At 36.3% G+C, this 25,957-nt stretch overlaps 1 protein-coding gene across 1 annotated transcript in view; it reads left to right on the top strand.

Annotated features, from left to right (window-relative positions):
- The window catches only part of LOC115451748 (neuropeptides capa receptor), a 73,064-nt gene extending 47,842 nt beyond the window's left edge, over positions 1 to 25,222 (top strand). Inside the window, exons 4-8 of the mRNA XM_030180123.2 lie at positions 11,704 to 11,903; positions 12,215 to 12,374; positions 16,050 to 16,162; positions 20,204 to 20,387; positions 22,713 to 25,222. Of these exons, the coding sequence (XP_030035983.1) occupies positions 11,704 to 11,903; positions 12,215 to 12,374; positions 16,050 to 16,162; positions 20,204 to 20,387; positions 22,713 to 23,058 (1,003 nt within the window). The 3' untranslated portion in view covers positions 23,059 to 25,222. The remainder of the gene's footprint in view (positions 1 to 11,703; positions 11,904 to 12,214; positions 12,375 to 16,049; positions 16,163 to 20,203; positions 20,388 to 22,712) is intronic.
- Positions 25,223 to 25,957: the final 735 nt, after the last annotated feature.

Below are 25,957 nucleotides of genomic sequence, written 5' to 3'. Positions count from 1 at the left end.
TTTCGTTCCTGGCATTCCAAGCTTACAGAAATCGAATCAACGGATGTGTCTAGTTTTTTATATAATAATAATATTAGCCCTGTATTGTATACTGCCCCATTGCTAGGCACGCTCCTCTTCTACTACTGAGAGGGATTAGGCCTCAGTCCACCACGCTTAGTGCGGATTGGAAGTCTTCACACTATCAAAATTCCTATAAAGAAACTCTCAGGTATGCAAATTTCCTCACGAAGTTTTCTAGTTTTGTATTGGATTGGAATCGCTTATCGCGTACACAGGGACCACGACCGTCGCAAAACAGTGAAGTCGACTGATCAACTACAAGTGTGGGGGTGCGCTTCACGTGTACCCCACACTCGTGCAATGAGCCCGCTAACTACGCAAGGGGAGCTGTTTGGGTTGATTGGATTTAGTTAATCCCACTGCTACGTACTGTAAAATTTGGTGGATAGGTATATACGGATATAACTGATCTCGTCATTGATGAGGATTGAGGAAATTGTTATAGATGTGGGTCCCAAGGTCGTCAGACTTTGCTTACTTTCAAAAAAAAATTGTGGGACAAAAATCCGCACTGACATTGGTAAAATGGGTTCTTAAGTATGTTATCTAAAATATCTTTAGATAACATTACCTGTAAATTGGAATTCGAGAACACACAATTTGTTTGTAAAAAAAAAGTAAAATCTGGCGGTGTTGGGAACTTATTTATTTTAATTTAAAGCTTGGATTAGCCTCGAATCGTGATCTCAGAAACATCTCAAAACAATCCCCAAAACGTAAATTTACAAACTTTCCCTGTCATTATTGCAATCGAGTTTCAGTATTTAGTATACAATATGATTGCTTGAGTAAATCTTGAGATCTACAGATAATGCATTGTGGTAGTGAAGCAAATAAAGTATTTTTGCTGACGGAAATTATTCTTTAAATGAATATCAAGAACAGTAGAGTTTATGAAAGATAAATTTACTCAACTATGAATCATGGATTAGTAAACTTAGATAAATGTTTTAAACGTTTGCTAAGAAAATAAGCACCTACAATCTATAAGGTATTTGACTCATTTTTGCTTTTTACATTTAACAAATATTTACCGCAAGTAAATTCTAACACAGAAAGATTGATTAAATTCTAGTAAAAAATCAACAAATATAAGCTTTTAAATTATGGTAGAAGGGGTAAGTGTCACGAAACGAGAAAAAGGCGCAAGACGCGTACGTGGCGTCATTGGGAATAACGATGCATACTATTGCCAATTATCCTAAAGGAGAGAAACAGTTAGGAAAATAAAAACAAAATATATTATAAGATATCCCCACGAGGACCCACCCCTGCACATCAGTTTTGTAATATGAATTGCTGGCTTTTTTCGTAACTAATTTTAATGCAGTTTTTACATCATATTCTTTTTTATACTTTTTGCTGTTACATATATTCAAATCAATTTATTGCACTCCACAATTGTTAAAATATAGGTTTTACAAATTAAGGAAAGTACATAATCTGCAGGGCACGGCAACATAGAAGAGAGGGAGAAACTTTATCTTCAATAAAAAGTGTTGTTCAAAGAAATTATTAATTTGTTTCTTCCTACTAATCTAAAAAATAAAAATAATAAAAAAGCCATTTTTTGTAGTAAGTGAATAGTGTAACAAATGTGTTATTATATTAAATTAAGTACAAAATCAAACACAAGAAATATGCTATATCAATGACGTCGTTCTCTCTGTAGTACAGTAAAGGAATGCGGTGCAACTTCCAGAACATTATATTGAAGAGCTAATAAAATAATAACTTTGAAAACCTCTGTTTATTAATTGAACAATGTAACTAAGGCAAGCGGCGATAGCCTAGTTGGGTGTGGAACGGACTGCCAAGACGAATGTCTGCAGGTTCAAATCCCAAGGGCACACACCTCTGACTTTTCTAAAATCACGTGTGTATTCTTTGTGAATTTATCGTTCGATTTAACGGTGAAGGAAAACATCGTGAGGAAACCTGCACATCTGAGAAGTTCTCTATAGGAATTTCGAAGGCGTGTGAAGTCTACCAACCCGCACTAGGCCAGCGTGGTGGACTAAGGCCTAATCCCTCTCAGTAGTAAAGGAGGCCCGTGCTCAGCAGTGGGCAAGTATATAATACAGGGCTGATATTATTATAACTAAGGCAACTGTCAGTTTGAAATTAATAGTATAAAAAATACAAAAAAAAAAATCACGTCTAATTCATAACCTCCTTTTTCGTGAAGTCGGTTAAAATACTAAACCAATGTTTTGTTACGCTATTTTAAAATCTTAAGTGTGTAGACATAAGACTTCTGGTGGTAGGATATATTTTATATCTGCCTGGATAGCGGTCATCGTACACAAGGTGTTAAAACCTGCCATAGTGGCGCACGAAAGTGTGTCGCGTTCGGGATCAGCCACTGTATATCCGGTTCCAAAAGGCCGGCATAATTGTATTGCCACATTCATAAATTTTACGTCTGGTATTCGGTACATCTATACTAACCAAAAAGAGCTTTACTTTAATGATATATATTTCGTACGTACCGTATCTTGAAATTAAACTATTGGTGAATAAAATTATTGAAACATCTGCTATTCAGTAAATAATGTGCTTTAACTTTATGAGAATAAAGTTACTTTTCCATCGTACCTTGTACATATTTTTTAAATATTTGAATGCAATTGAGAAGTTTACACACATAGTTCTGTAGTATGGATGTAGTTAATGAAATTCGTGACCTAATTGAACAGTCTTTTTGCAAGTAAAGTTGTAGATCACAAAACTAGTTATCTCTAGCTTTCATAATTATCCACAACGAGGAACCATATAAGGATTAAGCCCTTTAAACACAAGAAAGGGGCATCTCGCATCCGAAAATTTAAAAACATCTAATATTACATACTAGCTTTGCCCGGGACTCCGCCCGCGTCATGAAGTTTTTCTGAAATAAACCCTATAACACTTAGAAATAATGCAGCTTTCGATTAGTTAAAAAAATTGCAAAATGGGTCCAGTATTTCCAGAGATTAGCCCATGTAAACCTACAAAGAAACTTATAAACTTTTATTCTCTACAGTAATAGTAAAGATAAACAAAATTAACAAATTTGCTACAGGAGTTCATAATAACCGTAAACTTGAGTCTACAATAGACGGGGAACATTTAGATATCATCTTTATGTATGAGAATACAAGTATAAAGAAGACGTAGTCGCTTTGTACCAAGAGTTTATTCTAACAATGTTTTAAATTGATAACTCTCCTTGGCAACTATATATTTCTCCAAAGTAATAAATATTTAAACTAGCACAATTACTGAGCATTAGACGACAAACTTAATGAATGCATTACAAATCTATATATTGCTGATTTATTTGCATCATTCATTTTTGTTGTAAACAGTATTTTTGACGAAGTTAAAGGTGCCGAGCCATTACGTAATAAATAATCATACATATTTGGACTTCCATGGTAAAAATAAAATATGCACTTTAGACAAATACTTGGAAATAATTAGAAGCTTTTGAATATAATATTGTTTGACTCGAGCAACATCTCAAAATCTGTATGCTTACATTCCTTTGATCGACATTTCTAGAAAAACAAATGCCCATTATCCCTTTGTTATCTCAAAGGCACTACACTTTATAATATTAAACAAGAGTCTTAAAACACTTTCGATATTAAAACTTCTTATTTCGAAGATTTCAGAAAATATTCCAGAATAAGAATATATATGCAGTCATTTTGCATGCACTTTCTCCCGCGCTAATGAGATTTTTTAATACGAAATTTCCATTTTGTGATTGCATGAGTCCCTAGCCGAATTTTAGCCTCAGCCGCCATCTCAACGCAGATCAGCCAGGTATGCAGGAGATATTATAGTACATAAGAGTGTGTGAAATACAAAGGTACACTGTTTGTTCCTTGACACTTACAGTCCGGTGAGACGGCAATCCGACATAACTGGAAAGAGTTCAGGCGCAGGACCACCGTCTTTACGGACTTTCCGAGGCACGGCGGCATCACACCGCCAATTTCCTTTTTCCTGCGTACGTGGCTGATCTCCGTTAAGATTAGATTATTTTGAGAAATTAAAAAACAAATAAGAATACTTATTGAGAACCAATAGATTAGCAAAGTATATTACCTGTTGTTACTCTAGCACTGACATGATGCAAATTTTTGTTGTACTAATCTTTTGGAATACTTTTTTCTATCCTGAAGGCCGATCCGAAGCCTTACATCTTATTTCTATAGTAGCAGGAATTTTTGTTGTACTAATCTTTTAAAATACTTTATTCTATCCTGAAGGCCGACCCGAATCCTAAGCTACTATTGCTATAGTAGCAACTAGTATTATGTCAGTTAGTCAATATTTATTGAACATTTAAACATCAACACCCACTTGGCTCAAGACCGCCAGGTCGTTTACAGTGCACACTGCCACTAGAGCCCTGTTTACATTATCCACTACTGAATTAGCTTGGTTTGGTGATACCACGCGATTTAGTATTCTCTAAGTGCACACTGTATCCCTTTGTATTTTCATTTTTAAAAATGGCTGATTCGTGAACCGGATTGCAGACAGTCGGGTCATTGACGTTTTAAAATACCAAAATGACAATGTGTTTTGTTTTCACACCTTGCATGGTGATCGCTATACGTGTTTCTTCCTATAATATTGCGTCTGTAAGTCATTTATATGAAGCAATAGACAGGTCGACATTGTTGCATTCACCGAAAGACATCGTCTTACCAGTAATGGTTTTATTTGGAGTGCCTTGAATTTACTATCAGAAGCCTATTACAGCCAAGCCAGTATTAGAAAAGTCGCATGCCTCTTTCACCAGCTTTGTTAATTGTCAGGTCCGATATAGCAGTAGACGAACCTTTTGCCGAGGACGTATTCCGAGTGGATGAGCATTTTCTGACAGAAAAATCGAAACCGAAATCTCAGCACAGCAATTATACCCTGCAGTGGCAAAAAGTGAAATTTTCCAAAAGGGAACCCGACATAGCTCATGGGTACTAATAATATGCATAAATGAGGTCTGCAATTCGTTCTAATGATAATTAGATTTTATATCAATTAAGAAAGGGAAGCCGGCAAGAATCGAGTTCTATGAACCCTTTGCCACTGGACTACCCTGTATACAATATAACTACGGTATCAAACCAGAAAAAAGTCCAATAAAAAACACGCTATGCAAATGGCTGAAAAGAGGTTTTATTATTGGTTTGTATGACGAGACGAGCTTGCCATAAGCCTGATGGTAAGCGATACGACTGCTCATGAACAGTAGAAACACCATCCAAAACATAGAATTACAACGTATTATTTGGTATACCAACTGCGCTCGTCATCCTAAGACATGAGATGTTAAGTCTTATTATGTCCAATAATTACACTGGCTACAATGTCCTTAAAACCGGAACACAACAGTAACTACACACTGCTGTTTAGCGACAGAAATAGACATTGTGGTGGTACCTAACCAGGCGGACTCTCACATATGAAAGACCTACCACCAGTAGAGTAGTAGGTTACACTAATTGCGTCTGTGCATACCCTTTTGAGAATACAAAGGCGCGAATGTTTATTTGTTGAACCAGCATAAAAAGTCGCCTTTGAGTACAAACCCAAACAACTTGGCGAACATGTCAATACTGCCTGGCTAATACGAGGTTTAAACGAAAACAAATTGAAAATACAAATCGCTTTCAAACATTCCATTCGTAAATTGCTTGCCAATGCTGTTGTTTAAAACGAAGCGGAAAAAAGATAACGAAAGCGAAATCTGATGCTGGTTCAGTACAGTTCACTTATTGAGGACTAATATTAGCAAGGTAGATTGCCTGTTACACTAGCTTGAGAAATTAAGAAATCGCGAAATGCGATAAGGTCGCCAATTGTACCTACTTAATTTTATTATTATTCCTATTTTATGTTTGTCTTTTACCTTTGATGTATAGTAAAGTGTAATAAATAAATGAATGGGTTCTGATATTCGAGTTAGCGAGTTATCGAACCAAAAACGATATTAAAACCAGTATAAGCAAATATATTTAAATCCTTAAAAATTTTAAAATCTATGTGCGTAATTAAAAATAATTACGTTAAATTTCTGTCACGGAATATAAATCCCACTCTACATTTTCCGGAGAAGAACTTGTTAATCCAAGGCTTGGTAGGTGTCCCAAATATGCAAATCTATATTTATACGATTATTTCTAACAAATATCACATGCTATAATAATTCATCAACTGTTGGCATAAAGAGAGAGAGAGAGTGCCTTTGCAGTGAAATCTGTGTGATTTATACGATTTGAAATACACGTCTGAGTTGCACTGCAGTCATCATGATCATCAGCCCATTGCAGTCCACTGCTGGACATAGGCCTCTTCCAAGCTACGCCACAAAGCCCAGTCTGCTGCTTTATGCATCCTGTCGCTGTCGGCCCTTTTATTTATCGTTGCCTAATAAGACGATGCACATTGTTACATCATGGGAAGGAAAATTACTTGGTAAAAATGTATTGCGCAAGTTATCCCTCTGCTTACACTTCTAAGAATAAAGGCATGAGCATATTTAAAACTATAAAATGTATACAAAACATTACTTCTAAAAATTTAAATTCCTTTAAATATAAAACACTTAGCCGCCGTATTTGACGAAAATATGTTCCTAATTTTTTGCAACATTCAAGTTGACGCTAATTAGGCACTACTTAAAGTTTAAGCGAGTTATACAGTTCCATTGAAATATTTTAATTAGGATCTCGAATGCGGACTTTTATCAAGCTTGAACTCCGATGTCAAATCTAGTTTTTTTTATAACCTATATTTCGTAGTCATATAAAATTCGTCATAGAAATTATTAAAATGATTTGCAATTGGGTTTCCCAGCGGCTTTGCCCACATTGGTTTAGTAAATTAGGTTATTTTGAACAGTATTTAGGTATAATTATATGCGAGCGCCATTTGTTTGAACATCGGAAAGCAAATAGTCCATTGAAAAGTTACATTTGGGGTTGCGTTTTTTAGAAGACGCAATTTTATTTTTTTGAAGTGTAGGGGGGGTCAGTGTAAAGCTAAAACCAAGTTTGTGGGGTCGCCACCCTTGTCCCACGGCCGCCATCTTGAAAATAGAGGTTGAAATGGTTTTTACGATGTATCTCTTAAACTATTTATCTGACAAAAAGAATGTATAAACATTTTTTGTTGCAAATTAAATTCTCTACAACTTTGGTCCAATAACTTTTTGTCGTAGAACTATAAATAAAAAAGTTATAAGCGAAAATGTTAAGAAATTCAATGTTAAGCAATGCCCATTGCAACGTCATCAGAACGTGTGTTTATAAGGTTCATAATACATTTTTTTGTACTCTCATTAATAATTAATGTAACATTTCAATGGACTAAAATTGTTTTGAGGAAATAGAAATATACGACGTAAAATGTCAGTTTTCTGTTTCGTATGAGTGAGATTTCCAAAGGCTCGTAACCTCTTCGACATAAAAACTAGATAGAGGTCTCTTGTACGGATAGTTCTCTTGGCATAAAATTTGTTATTATCGAATTTTACTGTATATTGATTCTTTATATATTTTTTTAATATATCCACGGCAAAATTATCCTGCTCTTGATGATATGTGGAGTCCAGACAAAGTATCAATTAAGGACAGATGATTAATCCTCGCCATTCAACACGATAATCGGGCCTGTTTGCATTATTGAATTCTTCAGGAGCTAAACAGTAGAGCAAAACCATAAAACCATAATAGTATCAGCCTTGTATTATATACTGACCTATTGCTTGGCACGGGCCTCCTTTACTACTGAGAGGGGTAAGGCCTTAGTCCACCACGCTGGCCTAGTGCGGATTGGCAGACTTCACATACCCTCAAAATTCTTTGAGTATTTTTCATGTATGCAGGTTTCCTCACGATGTTCTCCTTCACCGTTAAAGCTAGGGATAATTCACAAAGTATACCTACATAACGATAAAACTAAGTAAGATTAAATAAGACTGAACGTATGGTGCATTTTGCTCGAGAGTATATGAGATATAAAACACAATTTGGATTTGCTCGTTTCCCCACGGGACCCAAAATGACGTGAAACGGAACTCCAAAAGTAAAAACAAATATCTGAAATAATCCGAGAGTTTTGACCTCGGGACTCGCGAGTGGATGAACATTCAATTTTAAACTTGAATTGTTCATGCAACGTTCGATCTCGCGTCGCTTCTCACTTTGGTTTTGCTGAGTTTTGTTTGTCCTAATTGTCTGATATTCTTTTAAGTGAATAAGCTTACAATAACAGTAGATATTATAAATAGCAGACATAAAACAGTATAGGTATAGACTGGACATCAGGCCCAATTTGTGTTCCAAAAGTTGTTACCAATTGGTAATAAGTCGTCTTAATTAAAATGCCGTTGGACAAGATGTCACAACGTCCGTAGATATTAATATAAAAATAATATATTTACTGAAAATAACTCTCTCTCTCTTCAGTCGGCCCCTCATTATTGAGGATCGTGATGCCAAGGTCATCTAGTAGTCTCCTCCACGAGGCGCGATCTTCGGCTTGGTGCACCGCTACGCTCATTGGCATATTCAGGGAGTTGGCGACCTGGTCCGACCAGCGCTTCGGATTACGCCCTCTTGGTCGCTTGCCTTCGAGCTTGCCGGTGAACATCAATTCCAAAATGTCCAAAATATTTTAAAATACGACTCAAACAGACGGAGGATAGCCTCTGTTGACGTTCCAGCTTGAGCTCTCTTAAGATAGATTCATTTGTGCGATGAGCTGTCCAAGAAATGCCGAGCATGCGACGCTAGCACCACATTTCGAACGCATCGATTCTCTTATAATCGGCAGCTTTTAAAGTCCAGGTTTCAGAAGCATACAGATGAACATAAAAAGCAAAAGTCCGGACCATGCGAATTTTCGTACGGTTGCTGATGTTTCTGTCCGTCCAAACCTTGTCGAACTTCGTTATCGCAGTTTTCGCCATCGCGATGCGTCTACGAATCTCTTTTTCGCAGCTACCGTTGTTGGTAAATACAAATATACTAATATGCGCATTAAAAATGCTAATTACTATATGGAAATTTTAAATTATCTATTTGACTTTGTATGACAATCTTGCCAATGTCCGATCTATATAATCTAAGAACTCTTTGATAAATAGTCTATTCTGACGTCAGCTGTTAAATGGACTAATGCTAGAAACGCCGGTTGTAAATGAAGAAAGGACTCATTTTATTTTAATTGCCGGACATTAAATCTTAATGTAAGGTAGTTTAAAGCTTTTGTAGCATTCGTAAGAAAGATGAGTTTATTAACGTTCTTAATGGGAAACGTTTATCTTAGTCTTATTAATACTAAATTTGGCTCGCGAATAAATCATGTCCTGGTTTTACGCTACTGTTTCTCCTGAAATTTGTTCCCGTAGGATTTTTTTGTAGAATATAGGGCTTTTCATGCGAGGGAAGCCGCAACTTCTAATAGACAGCCATTGTACGGGACATCTCCTATTGATTAGCAATGATGGATTGTTTTTGATAGTAGACACCTTTATTTGCTATTTGCTAAACCTTTATCATAACTGATAATGAGTACGCGTTAGCCGTCGATCGGGTCTTTAGACGCACTGACTGTAAAAATTAATTATTGGATAAAATCCATACGACACGCCAACTTGCTAACGCGGCAATCATTTATATATATGGTGAGCCCATACAGCCATATTCTCTCTCTCTAGTCAGTCCCTCATATCTGAGGATCGTGGTCAGCATCAGGGTTGCATCTGGAGCGGATGAGCTGCCTCCACCGGTTTCTGTCCAGCGCATCTCTTACAGTTGTATAGAATTTAGGACGACGAGTCTTTTACTTGGTCGATCCATCTCGTTGGTGTACGACCGCGCAATCTTCTGACTTAGGTGTTCCCCGCCACAATCAATTTTTCTAAAATTTCATCGCCTCGGCGCACTGTGTGGCCAAAATATGAGAGAATGCGTACAGCCATATTAGTATTTACAATAAAAATAATATTAATACTTTACTTATGTAGGTATACGTATTTAACTTATATATTAGCTCATTATTAATTAGGAATGTTTTTGCTTTATATAATTATTCGCTATAGTCACCTGGAGAGGTTATCGAGATACTGTCGTATAACAAATACTGGTAATAACTTAGTAGTAAGGGTATATTTTAAATATTTTTTTTTATATCTTACTTTTACTGGTGGTAGGTCTCTCTTATGTGAGAGTCTACCTGAGTAGGTACCACCGCAATGTCTATTTCTGCCGCCAAGCAGCAGTGTGAAGTCACTGTTGTGTTCCAGTTCGAAGGATATTGTAGCCAGCGTAACTACCATCTATATCCAGATATAATAAGACTTAATATCTCATGTTTCAGGATGGCGAGCGCAGTGGAATACCTAACGATACTTTGTTATTCAAGGTGTTGGATGGTGTTTCTACTGTTTATGGGCGGTCGTATCGCTTACCATCAGGCGAGCGGCAAGATCGTCTCGTCATTCAAAGCAATAAAAAAATATGCATATCTTAAGTAAAATAAGAATACTTACGAAAATGTGTCATATTTTTATTTACTGTATACTTAACTTATTAACAGTATAACTTTTGTGGAAAAAAGGTAAGGTATACAACTGAACTGCTTATTACCTTTACTTATAAAGTAAGTTTAGTTAAGCAGTTTGAAGTTCTTTGTTACCGGTAGTCTCTTAACACAAATATGAAATAAAATCTATCCTAAACACGCCGAAGAGGTCGTCGTCACGTCGCCTGTGTTTTAGTGTTTACTGGAGGTAATAAAGAACAGGCCGTACTCCAGTTAAACCTTTACAGAAACAGGTCCCAGCAGTAAATCAGTAAAGAAAATATTACGGCTTAATAAACATTTTGAGCCTTCGATTAATTTAGTGTATTTTGATTAAGTTGGTTATAAAACAGTCTAATACCATTTGCAAGAACTTGGCTATTGGCTAATTGAATACTGATAGTTAATAATAACATTTAAGATCATTAAATTATTTCGTGATTCCTGAGAGAATTGCGCATTCACATGGAAATTAATTCTAAATAAAATAAAAATGTTTTTTTTTCTTATATTGTAGAACCTACTTTATATTTTTGAACTGATTCTGGAAAAAAGCAATTTAGTGTTTTCTTGCCCGTCCTTCTGGTGGAAATTGGTTTCTGCATCCGATAGTAGGGTAAAAAAATATTTAATCTAAATGATATTTAACATTTTATTTAATTTCCAGTTACTATTTTATTTGTAAACTAGCCATGCCTACAACATTGTCTGCATTGCCTTAGATCTAACTTAGCCTAAAAAATATTTAAGTTACTTAATTGCAAATATCTTAAATCAACTTCTGTTCCCAATTATACTCTGTTCAAATGTGACAACTATATGGAAATCCGTTCAGTAGTTTCGGAGATGTGCTCTAACAAACACAAATCAGTCGAAAAAAAAATTTTAAAATCTGATTTGTATTCTATGACTCGACTTTAGTCATTCCCTTTCTTTTTTAATACCTTTCTTTTAACGTAAACACACCGGGTTCTGATTTTATGTGTATTATACCTATGTGTAGATAGGTTTTCGAGGTAGTCATGCAAAATTATATTACTTTCTGCCCAGGTCGTCATACGTATCCGTGCTGACCATCGTGGCGTTCTCCCTGGAGCGGTATCTGGCGATTTGCCATCCCCTGCACTTGTACGCGATGGCGGGACTGCGGCGGGCGCTGCGCATCGTGGCCGCTTTGTGGCTGGTCTCCCTACTCGCCGCATCGCCCTTCGCTCTCTACACCACCGTCAGCTACCATGATTATCCACCAGGTAATAACAGAACTCTGAGAATACGTATAATATATTGATGACCAGCTATTGTTTGTGTCTTTTCCCCATAAAATCGGTTTTCTGTAATAAGAAGCCTCATAAATACTTAGGGATAATCTATTGTTTTAATAGGACAATGAATTACGGAATCGGATCTATATATTTTAGAAATTATCCCCTACATACATACCTACATAATACATATAGAATGTTATAGATTTCTTTACTGCGTATTGAAGTTATGCGCAGCGATCACTCAACAATTTTATAACCAATGGTTTAGTGGCCTTTAATGAAATATGATGCTTCAGGGTCTGGAAACGCGTCCCTGGAGTCTGCGTTTTGCGCGATGCTGGAGCTGCCTTCGTGGTATCTCTGCGAGCTCAGCAGCCTGCTGTTCTTCATCCTTCCCGCCATCGTCATGATGTGCCTCTACATCAGGATGGGCTTAAGGATTAAATATGTTATGGGGTAAGTGCTGTTTTAAACTTAATACTATCTTTCAGTGGAGAAGAGTAGAAGGGTGAAATTTTACAAAAGGAAACCCGACACAATATATAGGTCATCGATATATATGTACTACGTACTAGATTTGGCGTTCCGAACATTCACTGTGTTCAAGTGAATTGAACTGCAATCCATTCAAACTGACTAGTATGGTCAATATTTACAGCTTGTGGTTGTGTACGGAGTGACGCTCATGATATAAGAACTCGAGAGTAAGTGTAAACCTGGATTTGAATAAAAAATATTAGTCAAATAAGTAAAATTATTTGTTGTTCAAGTGAATAAATAGGTTATAACAGTGAGGTTTTGGTTGCCATTTTAGTTCAGAGGCTGTTTCGTCATCCGACAGACAGACAGAATGACCCCGTATATCAAAGCGTTTAGTTATTTGTAGGACATCAATGCAGTTACCGCTAAACGGATTTGGATGGACGTACAAGTTACTTTTATCCCAGTATCTCCCGCGGGAAATATTAGATTATTTTACCTTTTTTATGTAGAAAGGTTGTTCACGCACGCCTAACTGCGCATAGCTAGTTATTTATATAGACGTAAAATGTAAATCCGAGTGTGCCTATTGCTATTAATATTCCTAAAGCAATATCGAAACACATCAATATCCAATGCAATTTACATAAATGGCAATTATATACGAATCAATCTCTGTCTACTGTATACTTGAAGCATTGAATAAAGATCCATTCCAAGGCATCTTAAACGTTTAGGGATGGTATATAAGTAGTTTGCATATTTACGGTTTTTATTTTAACTACGTATTTCGGTGGTAAAATTTCTTTTAGCTATAAATCTTCGTTAGAATAATATCAGCGATGTATTGTAATATTAGTAAGTACACTTCCACTGCTGGACACGAGGTTTCTTTACACAGTGACAAGATAAATTGTAATTGCTTCAACAAATATAGTCAGTTTACTTTGTTAATAATTGGTAGCGTAATATTTTACGGCAAGAAGCTGACAGTATCAACGCGATATCTAACTTACTGCTACAAACAATTACAAGAGACATTAGACATTCAATTAAAATTGTATTGCGGAGTTTATTGCGGTTGGTCATCGCCCGCCCCGTGACCACGAAAACTGTAAAGTCTTCGAAACGTCGGAAGAAAATTATAATATAAAAACCGCGATAAAATCCGAAAATAGTTTTATATTAATATCTAACGTTCGAGTAAACATAAGAAATAATTAAGACACTTTTGCATCCACCCAAAACCCTACCAGAGATCTAAATCGATGCGAGGTCACACCACGCGCTCATATGCCGCGAAAAGTATCATTTATTACATAAAAATATTTCTTATTTACAGTAACGATACTTTCATTTATTAAGTATATAAAAATGTTCCGTATGGTACAACACCTATACCTTATTACATCACTCTTCAATGCCAAAAAAAACAACTTTGACTTAGCACTCTGATCCTTCAAATCAGTTACATTTGTCTCAATAAGGTCTTAGCCATTCCCCCTCGCAAACGCTGTCATTTAATTGTGTGTGGTTCCTTATTTACGACAATCTCCAACAATAACAAGCTTCATTAAACACCCATCTTGTGAGTCGTTTAATCCACCAATTTTCCATCTCGATAGCTTGCAGGCATCGATATAAGATTATGAAATGATAGACAACAAATGGCCGTACATGTTTATATGGGATTTGGTACAAAATAAAACTTGTCAAGTAAAGTAAATACGTGGCAGTAAGACTGCTTCAGTGGCGCAGTTGTACTGCATGCGTGGTACGACAGCGCTCTGAGGTCCTGGCTACGAATCCTGGGTCGGGCAAAGTGATATTTGTTTTTTTCTGCTCAGTTTCAGCCGAGAGACTGGAATTTGTGCCCGATTTGGCGATAGGCTCGCTCCCTATCACGTCATGGCATAGAACACACTTGGCGAATAGTGTGCCCTGGTTGCACCTCTGCACACGCTTTCGGGGATAAATACGTGATGTTGTGTGAGTGTGTGAGTTAAGTAAATGGGCCTCCCCTACTATTGAGAGCGATTAGGCCTTAGCCGACATCGGCAGATTTCACATCCCTTCAAAATTCTTATAAAGGCTTCACAGGTATGCATGTTTCCTCACTATGTTCTTCTTCACCGTTGAAGCAACCGCTAATTCAAATGAATACACACATCACTTTAGAACAGTCAAAACTTTGCCTTTGGGTTTTTAACTCGTGGACATTTGTTCAGTTTCAGTTTCACATTTCTATTCCACTTTTAACTAGACAATCGCCACTTGTTTATAATACAAATGAATAATTTCTTCCTTTGTTTCCTAAAAGTATTTGGGTTAAACTAATGGTTTAACTATCTCACCTTGACACTCTAACTAAATCTCCTGTAAAATATTATCAACAATGGCACGCATTTTATATGGATAATGGCACACTAATATGTTTTAATGGCTAACGAAAATAATCAAATAGTCAGGAGACACGCTTTCGGAGGCAAAAAGTCCTTTATACTATAGATTTGATTAGAATTTAGTTATTTATGGGATTTTTCCTTTTACCAACATTTAAAGTTTTTTTTGTCCTACACCCTCTGTATTTTATGTACATGCTACTAATATTATAAATGCGAAAGTTTAATGGAAAATGGATGTATGTATGTATGTTTGTTCCTCTTTCACGAAAAAACTACTGAACGGATTTGAATGAAAATTTACCTTAATATTGGTTATACATCAGAATAACACATTGGCTACAATTCATAATGATATTGTGTAAGTTGGTCATAATATAACGATACATATCAAGTAAGTCGGAAAATTGCTATCTTGGCGTACGCTGCGTAAACCGTTGGAGTTAGACAAAGATAATGTACTGTAGGATTGTTTGTCTTCAAAAGTTCTAAATAAAAGACCGCAACAGTATATATCTACCTTTTACGTGGAAGCCACTAGGACCAAAATAGTGAGCCATAAATATAATTAAATCGAATACTTTTTTTAGCGGGACTTTTATCCCGGAAAACTCCTTCACGCGGGCGAAGCCGCGAGCAAAAGCTAGTATCTTAATAATCCTTAGTTTCCCAAAACTCAGTTATTTAGATAGTCAATAATAGTCAAATTATCTGAGTTCAGGGATGGAATCTTTACGACTGTCTGCAAACATAAAAAGTTTGATGATAGCCTGACGTTCGTTTTCCCAATAATGCTGTATATGTCGATCGGATAAGGTTGAAATTCGCTTGCGGCTTTGTTATTACAAAAGTAACAGGTTTGCAGATCAGTGGGTAAGAAGCAAGTATGTGATATTGGTTTAGGAACGGAATGTAGGAAATAATACAGGAATATCCATAGGATTTTTACTATTCTGCATAAATCCTGTATTCGCCATATTCGAAACACTAAGCTCGTAAAATTTTTACCAAATAAAATAAGCTGAATACGTCTTTAGGAATGAGAATAAAACGAAACATTAGAGTTTACAATACCTGCATATAAGGCGGCGCTCAAACGCTGTTACCTTGTCAGCAAAAAATATTACTCAACCATAAAACAGTGGCTTCAGCAACTTTTATAATAGCATAGTATTTCTCAGCAAACCGCGTCTGCGGAGTGCTTAAGGATCATACAGAACGTTATGACTATTGTGTATATTTACACCAGGTCTACTCATGCCAGCAAGCCCGGAAGCCCAGGTACCTTGAACGGGGTGAACGGCAGCGTCCATGGCGAGGCTCGTCAGGCGCAGTCCAAGAAAGCCATCATCAGAATGCTGGGTAAGTAAAGCTTGACCTCACCTAAACCCTAACTCTCTCAGAAATATTATTAAAAAATATATATTTAACTCTTGAATTGCTTTTGTTGGGACACACACACTTGCGCAGCTATGTAAGTGCCCGTTCTTAGTTGTGCGAGAACGCTGTGTCACACCATACCTCCCATATAAAAGCAACGTACGCCTTTGTTTAATTAGTACGTCTTACGATTTGTTACTATTACCATTTAAGTACGCCACTGAGTATTAAACGTACTCTGGAGCTTTGTAATACATAATATATTCAGTGCCATCTTTGGAGTTTCAATATAGCTAGAGTTGTGACTCCCATACATTACCATCAAAAATACAGTCAACTCTACACTTTTAGTCTGCTATTGTAGTACACTTGAAGGGGTGGGAGCATCAAATCGCGGCACCTCACCTCCCTCCGCCCGACACACTTTAACACAATTAGGTAATATGAATTAAGGGCCTTAAAAATAAATGCTACGTTTGTCTCAGTTATACAATGGTTTGTTTGGCTTCCTCTGAAGGTGTTATATCCCCTCCAACGCCTCACATTTCAACACAATAATTGTAACGAATTATAAATTAAGGTCCTTACGTGTTTCAGTGTTTTGTCTCGCTGAACGTAAATGTCACTCAACATAGCAACATAAAACACAGAATAAAAAAATATTTGAATATCCAATTTCTAAAAGCGCACATTTCTGAAAATGTTAAATGTTCAGAAAATGGAAAGAGACTTATTATTTCCTGGCCAGGTTATATTTACATACAACCTGGAGTACACGTAATATAAATGTTCTAAAGCCCACTTCATATTCGCTGCAAGAGCCGAGAGGTTTTGACGTGAACAATTTATTTATTCATCGAATAAATTTATTTATTACGTCAGTTCCGGCGGTCAATGCTCGCCCGTATCTCAATAGACCAAATAAGAAATAACAATACATAATTTTTCATTTGGCGACCAAATCCGGTACAAATCATATTTTTTCTGATGAAATTTGCAATCTTCCTACGTATTTATATTTAAAAGTGCGTAGACATTAACGATGCGCGGTTAATAGCGGTCGCTCGTGTCTTGTTTTGCTGAGGTAGGTTGAGAGCAGTACCAACGTCAGCATTCTTACCAATAGCTTGACATTTACTGGTGGTAGTTCTTTCGTAAGTGAGAGTCCGCCTGGGTAGGAACCACCGCAATGCCTATTTCTGCCGCCAAGCAGCAGTGTGTATCACTGTTGTGTTTCGGTTTGAAGAACACGTAGAACACGAACACGCTCATTGTAGCCAGTGTAACTATTGGACACAAGACTTAAGATGACATGTCGCAGGATGGTGAGCGCAGTGGAATACAATACTTTTTAATTCAAGGTGTTGGATGGCATTTCTTCTGTTTATTGGCGATCGTATCGCTTAACATTAGGCGAACGACAAGCTCGTCTTTTCATTCAAAATAATAAAATAACTACATTTCGGAGATTTTTTCTAATAGCTGGTTTTAACATCTAACCCCCACATTTCGCCAGCCATGTTAAGTAATGTGTAATGGAAGAGCGACTACTGTCTTTCCTGGTATTAATAGTTTAAACTCCGCGTCGATAGATAGCAGAAACAACTCAATATCATTCTATCCACCCAGGAAACCATTCCAAATCATCAGCCTAGTAGATACTACGAAAATGCATAAATAAAATATTTCTACCTGAAAATACAACAAAGATTAACCAATTATATTGGTCGGACGCCGCCAACATGCTAGGACGCTAATACGGTTTGCGTTAAGTTTTATTTTCAACTCTAATTAATCTAGAACAAAGTTAGTTTGCATTTCGCTAGCTAATTCCAAACTAGCTAATGCATTTTAATGGATTTTCATGCTCAGGTAGAGATATTTTAAAAGCTTGTGTAAATTTAGATAAAGGCAATATCGTAATACTCACTGACCATAATATATAATAATAATATCAGCCCTGTATTATATACTTGCCCAAGGCTGAGCACGTGCCTCCTCTACTACTGAGAGGGATTAGGCCTCAGTCCACCACGCTGGCCTAGTGCGGATTGGTAGACTTCACACACCTTCGATATTCCTATAGAGAACTTCTCAGATGTGCAGGTTTCCTCACGATGTTTTCCTTCACCGCTAAAGCGAACGATAAATTCACAAAGAATACACACATGATTATAGAAAAGTCAGAGGTGTGTGCCCTTGGGATTTGAACCTGCGGACATTCGTTTTGGTAATCCGTTCCACACTCAACTAGGCTATCGCCGCTCACTGACCATAAACATCCACAATATTAGAATAATTATAAAATAAAATACTTTATTTATCACGTAGGCGAACAAAGTTGCACTTATGATACGTCAAAACAATTTACAAGAATAATAATTATTATTTCTAAATAGCAATTAAAATTACTTATATAACTACGGACATTTTAAATTAGGGATAAAATTTATAATGAAAACAAGGTGCAAACGGAAGTAACCAGCTCAGGCTGGCAGGTAGGGGGAAATTATTCATTTATTTATTTTAGGAAAACTTACAACTAGCACAAGATAAATGGTAAATATAGCTGAAGAAAGGTCAATTAAAACGTTTTCACAAATATAATACAATATGTTAGAAGCATAGTCGGAAATATAACCAGCTTACAGACCCAGTTAGTTTAATGTGTACATTATGAACGCAATGCGATAAGATTTAGGAATCGAGGAACAGCAAAGGATGTTATGGCGTTTAGAAATTAAGTACATATTCATTTATAAATAATAATTATTTGTAATAATAGAAGCAGCGAGAGTAGTAGAAAAATAATTTAGATATTTATGAATTCGTTTCGCGCATTCGATAGGCGGTAGGCCTTTAATATTTCGCAATAAGGCGAAGATTATGCATACATTTCGCAATTTCGGCGCGCAAATATGTGATGTCTGCGGATATTATGCAATATTAATGCTTTCTTCTGCTACTGTTTAGAACTTGAATATTTTTTAAAAGAATGCATTAATATTTATCTTTTATCTTTCTTTTTACTCTATATATTTTATTCTTTTTGTGGGTAGGCAATGTTAAAATTTGGCATAACTTCAGATATACTATGTCCTGGATAAAAAGCCTACTTTAATTTCAAAGAAGCACCCAATAGGAAAAGTATTTCATGCGGGCGAGACCGCAAGCATCACCTCTACTAATTAATTAGTGTTTTAAAAGTATCTTATATTTTGACTAATCATTACAAATTATAAGTTTTTTTTTATTTAGGTGTTTTATCGACTTGAGACTGAAAGAGGCGAAACTATTATCAAAAAATATCTTAAGAGTACTAAGGCCTTATTTACAAAAGTTATTTAGCTAAGCATGGAACAATGTTGTCGTAATAAATTTATTCTTAGTGCTTTCCCCATAACAGCCTTTGTAGTGCATAGGCATGGAGCGCTGTGATTAGCTAATATTCAGAAACAAGTTTACTTAAGATAGATGTCAGATAAACAAAGCCTAAGAGAACGATGAAATTGCCAACACTGCAGCTCATTTCATCCACGACGACGCGCCTCACCACCGTTTGAGAGAGGTGTTGCGAGGCGTCGCGGGGTATGGGGACTGATCCAAGCACTTTACCTAATGCTATCCATCGTAGTGTGCGTATGCTGCTTATGTTGCTCACGCACACCGTAACCCCCCTTATTCATAAACGTTATTTATCTAAGGACGGAGCATTGCTGTGATAACAAGTCTGTTTCTCAGTACTGATGGCTTGGCAGCCTTCGCATTGTGTAGACATAGGGTTGCTATGATTGGCTCATATTGAGATATAACTTTAATCTAGTTGACTATCAGATAAAAAAAGCTGAACAAACAGCAAACTGTCAGCTACACGAAGCTGAGAAACAGACTTGTTATCACAGCAATCCTTCGTCCTTAGAAAAATAACGTTAACGAATAAGGGGGGTAAGAGTTTAGGGGAAGTACTTGAGCGCGTCTCCGTGTATGAAGTTATGCTAACTGTATCTACTTTTCTCTCCCTAGCCGCTGTGGTGGTAGCGTTCTTCGTGTGCTGGGCCCCCTTCCACTTCCAGAGGCTGTTCTACATCTACGGCACCTCGAACTCGCACTACACCACCATCAACGAGTATCTGTTCTACGTGGCTGGCGCTCTTTACTACGTCTCGGCTACTGTCAACCCCATTCTGTACAACGTCATGAGTCACCGGTGAGTCATGAGTTATGTATTAGTTGGTCTTTTAGTAAAACGACGGAAAAGGTTGATTAAGCAATCTTTATATCCTAAAAATTATAATTATATTAAAAAAATAGAGAAAAATGTTGCTACTGATTCTAAATAGGGTTTTAAACATTTAATGTCGCAAAAAATCTTCGTCGACGCTTAAGTCAATTAGGTTTTCTACTGTCAATGTGTAACACTTATCAAAATTATTACTTAATATATGTATCACTGGTGTGTCACGGGTTCAATGAATAAGTACTTGATATATGTGATTGATGCGCTTTCTAACATGAGTTATTGTATTTAAGTTTATATTACAAAGCGTTTAATCTTTATGGTTGGTGTACTTTAAGTAGGAGCTATTGTGAAACTGTTCATTTATATTATGAATCACCGGCGTCTCACGTTCTCTATAATAAGATCTAAGGAGCTAATGGGCTTTAGTAAGTATTATTATCCTATGAGCCGAAAATGTATCACGCATCCATAATGATTAATTGAACCCTGCATACAAATTTTTGGTATATTTTAGTATAAGGTGCTGTATTGTACCAGAACTTTTATATTAATAACTCAAATTATGGACGCCTTCGAAAATATACCTTCAACTTTTTCTAAATTTGTGGAACCAATAACTTCCAAATTAATTATTACTTAGCAAGACAAAATGTTAAATTAAAGCCATCATGATTTTTTCCAAATTCAATTTCAATTAACTAAATCATTTTCAATATAAATATTGCTATCTTGATTTTCCTCAGTTCATTTTTGGCTGTCGTTGATAAAATAATTAATTGTCTCCCTCACTAAATCCATTTTTTTTTCTAATTGTTTTTATAGTTCAGTCTTCCATTACCTTTACATTTCAGAGTAGGAATTTTACAATTCTTAACCAGTATTGATCGTATCTCCACGTAATTGTGCTGGTGAGTAGACGAAACTCTTGCGACCTATTCTGCAATTGAAACTACAATCGACTTGGTACTAGATTAAACATTAGAAAAGTCATTTATCTAACCTTTACGGACCAAGAATCCTAAGAAAAGAATATGTAGTATCTTGCAATAAATATGCTGGCACACGCAACATACGCACAGGAACACGCCAGAGGCAAGCCGTTTTTGACACCAATTTTTTTTTTTTTATTTTTCTCTATTAGACACAAAAACAATGTACAAAGATACTTAATCATCTTATATACAGTAGGTATACATAATAACATTTTAAAATTTGTACACCGATAAAACCTGCGCACAACATTCAAATAGTATCGCTAAATTTAATTAAAATGATAAAAGTACGTACAACATTTAAAATTTAAAGTAGTTTTAATTTTTGATATTTATATATTTATCTCGAAATCTTTATTTAGAGCGGACTATGTTCAGCAGTGGATTATATACGGCTAATGATGATACTGACAAGATAATAGATGACAAAAAGTCACTTAGATGTGAGTACGACGAAGCTAATCTAATCGAGGCTAATCTCTAAAGGAGGCTAGTCTCGAACCCAATTTCTGTGGTATTCACTGCGGACTATTGTACCTATCTCTTTATTAAGATGATTTGTGATTATTTACTGACGCATACTGTTTAATACACATAAGCTGAGTGTATTTACCGTCGAGTACAATCAAATCGATCTAGAACATTCCAGAAAATATTTCTGGAACAAATGGAACTACAATACTGCGATACCGGTCAATCATTCACCACAAACATTTGTAACTGTTCATAAAATACATTGTTGTGTGATTCAGCGGCGAGGGGATACATTTATCGCCCACGTTTTGCATTTCTCACTGTTATCCAAATCAATCAGCTGGAATCCATTTTGCTGTGAAACTGTAATGGAAAGCTTCGCCAATTATAATTATCATCTGTGTAGGAATAGACAGCGCTTTTCGTTGCGTACCAAGGCGTCGCATTGTAGCCAATAAGTTATCTAATCCTAATTTTGTCTAAGTATACCTTACTCGTTTATTTTATATTCGTAACAGTCTTAAGTCACGAAGATTAATAATATCACATAATTCCATATCTATATTAATAGGATATATTAAGTACATCTCCATACATTCCCAAAATAAAAACTTTTTAACATAAAAGATATACTTATTATATCTATTTATGTCACCAATGCGGTGTCCGACCAGCTTGATATATTTTCATCCTCTTTAACGGAATTCACAACAGCCACTTATTTAATAAGTGTTAATATAATATTCACTATTGTATGGGGTATTAAATAGTTGTATGTGTAATAAATACATCTATTTAACGAAATTTCACATCATCTCCATTACAGGTACAGGCTAGCATTTCGCGAAACGCTGTGCTGCAAAAAAGTGCGCAAGCAGAGTAAGTATCACAGAGAGCACTCCAGTTTCCGGGAGACCACAGTCAACCACACCTCCGATGGCACCAACATCGTGAGGGTCAGGTCTTCCAGGAAGCCATACCGGATCGACCGAAGACGCGGCAGCTACGGCACTGAAACCACGAGCCTTTGTGTAGAATGGAAAAAGGACGTTTGCCAAACTAAAAAATTGGCGAACCACAGAGATGGCGCCACTGTTCCGCTCTGCAATAATAACGAGAGACTCTTTATTGGCGAATTCAAAATGGCCTCCGATGGTAACGACGTCACTTGAATTTGGCGCGCAATTGTTTTAACAGTTTTATAAATCGCTTTGTAAATTTGGATATGTTTTGTACCTGTTTTTCAAATCTAGTCAATGTGTGATGGACTTTGGACGTTAAGGGTGAGATAAGACGAATTTAGGTTTAGAAATTAATGTAACGAAATACTACACGTTTTAAAATATAGTATGGTTTCTTATCATATTTTTTTCTTAACTTAGGATAAATCGATATCTGTCTTAAAGATCTCATCTCTAAGAATCTTTTATAAAAGTCTAGTCAATAATCGACATTAATATCATAATACCGCAGAATAAAAACTCCTTCAGTATGTACCTAATATTGAAGTTGAAAAAGTGTTCTTTATGGCACTAAGTTGCTTCGCAGCTAATGTTAGTATTTTCTCAGTAAAAGTAATAAAATATCAGGAACAACAAATTTGTAATGAATAATAAATCTGCAAAGGGTTAAGGTTTACCTTAGAAACAAACGAACGATTTTTTTTTCAGCATGGTTTACATTAGCAAGAGTGCTTACAGATTTGATTACCGCAAGCGATTGTTATCGCGTAAATAATCACGGAAATTCTACAAATTTTGAAGTTTGCAGGGCTGGTGGCAAGTTGCATTTGTATAATATAATTATTGAAATATTGCCGCTAGTGCTACTCGCCTGGAATTTCTTCCGCAATATTTCTGCGAGAACTAGCTAGTGTAATTTTGCTTTAATTCATCGTTGGTGTCAATTTGTTTGACTTAAATACGTACTTTATATAGTATAAGATGCTCCCCCATCAAAACGGCGCACTAATCGTATTTTTAAAAATCTATTAAAAAGAATACTTCTACAGTGTTTTTTTGACTTCATTTTTTTAATGTTTTTGTATTGTTATATTAAATTCATAATGAAATTGCCATTAAAATTTTGTATTTCGTACATTTCCTCCTAAAGTATTTATTTGCAAACAACACTACGACGTAGATCGTAGATCGTCAGTGTAATAAGGAATATCTTGGTAGACAGCCTCCGTGGCATAATTGCATTACGGTACGACTTAGTGCTGAGGTCTCGGGTTCGATCCCCGGGTCGGGCAAAGCGTGTTGAAGTTTTTCTACTCAGATTCAGCTCGGAATCTATAATTTGTGCCCGGTATGATGACAGCCTCGCCCACTAACACATCATGGAACGAAATACACTCGGAAAAGTGTACCAGTTACACTATATTTACCCCTTTGAGAATAAAAGAATAAAATTATTTTTTTCAAAAATACCTACATTTTTAAAAATAATTCGTATATCTTCGCATATTTCCGCTGTAATTCGCGTGCCGAGTGTGGATAATTTGCTCAAAGCCGATGCTTGGGGGAGACCTTAACTGACAACATTATGGACAGCATCGCCAACGCTGGAATGTAACGTCTTTCGCGACGTTAGGGAATTAAAATGGGAGTATTTCTAACATCGATTTTCCCATCGTATTATATGTATATATGCTTCCCAATGTCTATAAGTTCATTCAGCAATGAATTCCTGTGTTCGTACGGGTGCTCTGTTGTTACCACTTGTCATCAAGTGGTATACGTGCTTGTCTCCCGAATGCACGCCCATGCATGGGGGGACATTATGCCGCTACCCTAGGCATATAGTGTAATGTGTATACCTCTTGGTTGCCAAATACACATTGAGGCCTTAAAGGGATCGCGAACACTTCCTGTCCAACTTCACTCCATCCTATAAGTTTCTTCTTCCGTCCCCTTTGCTTCCCCCCCTATTTCTCCTCTTCCACTCTTACTCCAGGGCCCCCGCAGTCGCTAAGGCGGGGGGAACTGGTATACCGTTCGCAGGTTTCCCTCGGTGTTGACTGCGGGGTTGGTACTAACAAAAAACCTGCTTGACTCTACATTCTGCTAAGCGATCGCATCATTTGTAAGATAATTCATTCTTCAACAACGTGAAATAATTAGAAATCATCACATTTCTAAACATTTGCAATTTCATTGTATATTACATGTCTTATCAACGATATTTTGTAAACTGTGATGCATTTTTAAATGTGTTTAATATAAATATACTTAAATTAATATATATGTTTTTTTTTAACCTAACACAACTTTTATATTCGCCAAGTATATTATAAAGCTATGGCGCCGTGTGGAGATAGTGCTGCTAAGCGCGTGTTAAAAAACTAAGTATAACTGTGGCGGTAAACATAAAGCGTGTGAAAAATACTGCTTCAATAGTGCAAAAAAATAAACGGCGATAGCCTAGTTGGGTAGGAAACGAACTGCCGAGACAAAAGTCCACAGATTCAAATTCCAAGGGCTCACACACCTGTGACTTTTCTGTTTTTTTTTTAATTATCGCTTGCCCTAACGGTAACGGAAAACATCGTGAGGAAACCTGAATAGCTGAGAAGTTCTCTATAGGAATTTTGCGGGTGTGTGAAGTCTACCAAACCGCACTAGGCCAGCGTGGTGGACTGAGACCTTATTCCTCTCAGTAGTGGGGAAGGCTCGTGAGGGATGATATTATTACATAGTGCAAAAATACATAGGTAAGTTGATAGTGTTAAAACGAACCTTTTAAAAAATAAATATCTACGATGACCCCATGCTTGAGGCACTAGTAACGCGTAGCATGTACAGCCATGGTTGTTGGAAATAGGTAAGTATTATAACTACTTCTGTATGTAAGTATATCTACAATGACAATGCACCACAATGTTAAAAACTACACCAAATCTGAAGGTATCATGGCTGACATTTTTACACTGGGTTCCGTCTTCGAGATGAAGAGTAAGATATATTAAGTTTACGGCGACAACACTCTTACGAAATGTCACAAGTTGAAATAATGTTAGTTAAGTAATACTTAAATGATGAAAAAAAACAACTAACCTACTCTTAATTT

This window comes from Manduca sexta, chromosome 7 (assembly GCF_014839805.1).
Source record: "Manduca sexta isolate Smith_Timp_Sample1 chromosome 7, JHU_Msex_v1.0, whole genome shotgun sequence".
Lineage (NCBI taxonomy): Eukaryota > Metazoa > Arthropoda > Insecta > Lepidoptera > Sphingidae > Manduca > Manduca sexta.
The sequence above is the reverse complement of the archived record's forward strand: the minus strand, read 5'-3'. Positions and strand labels throughout refer to the sequence as shown.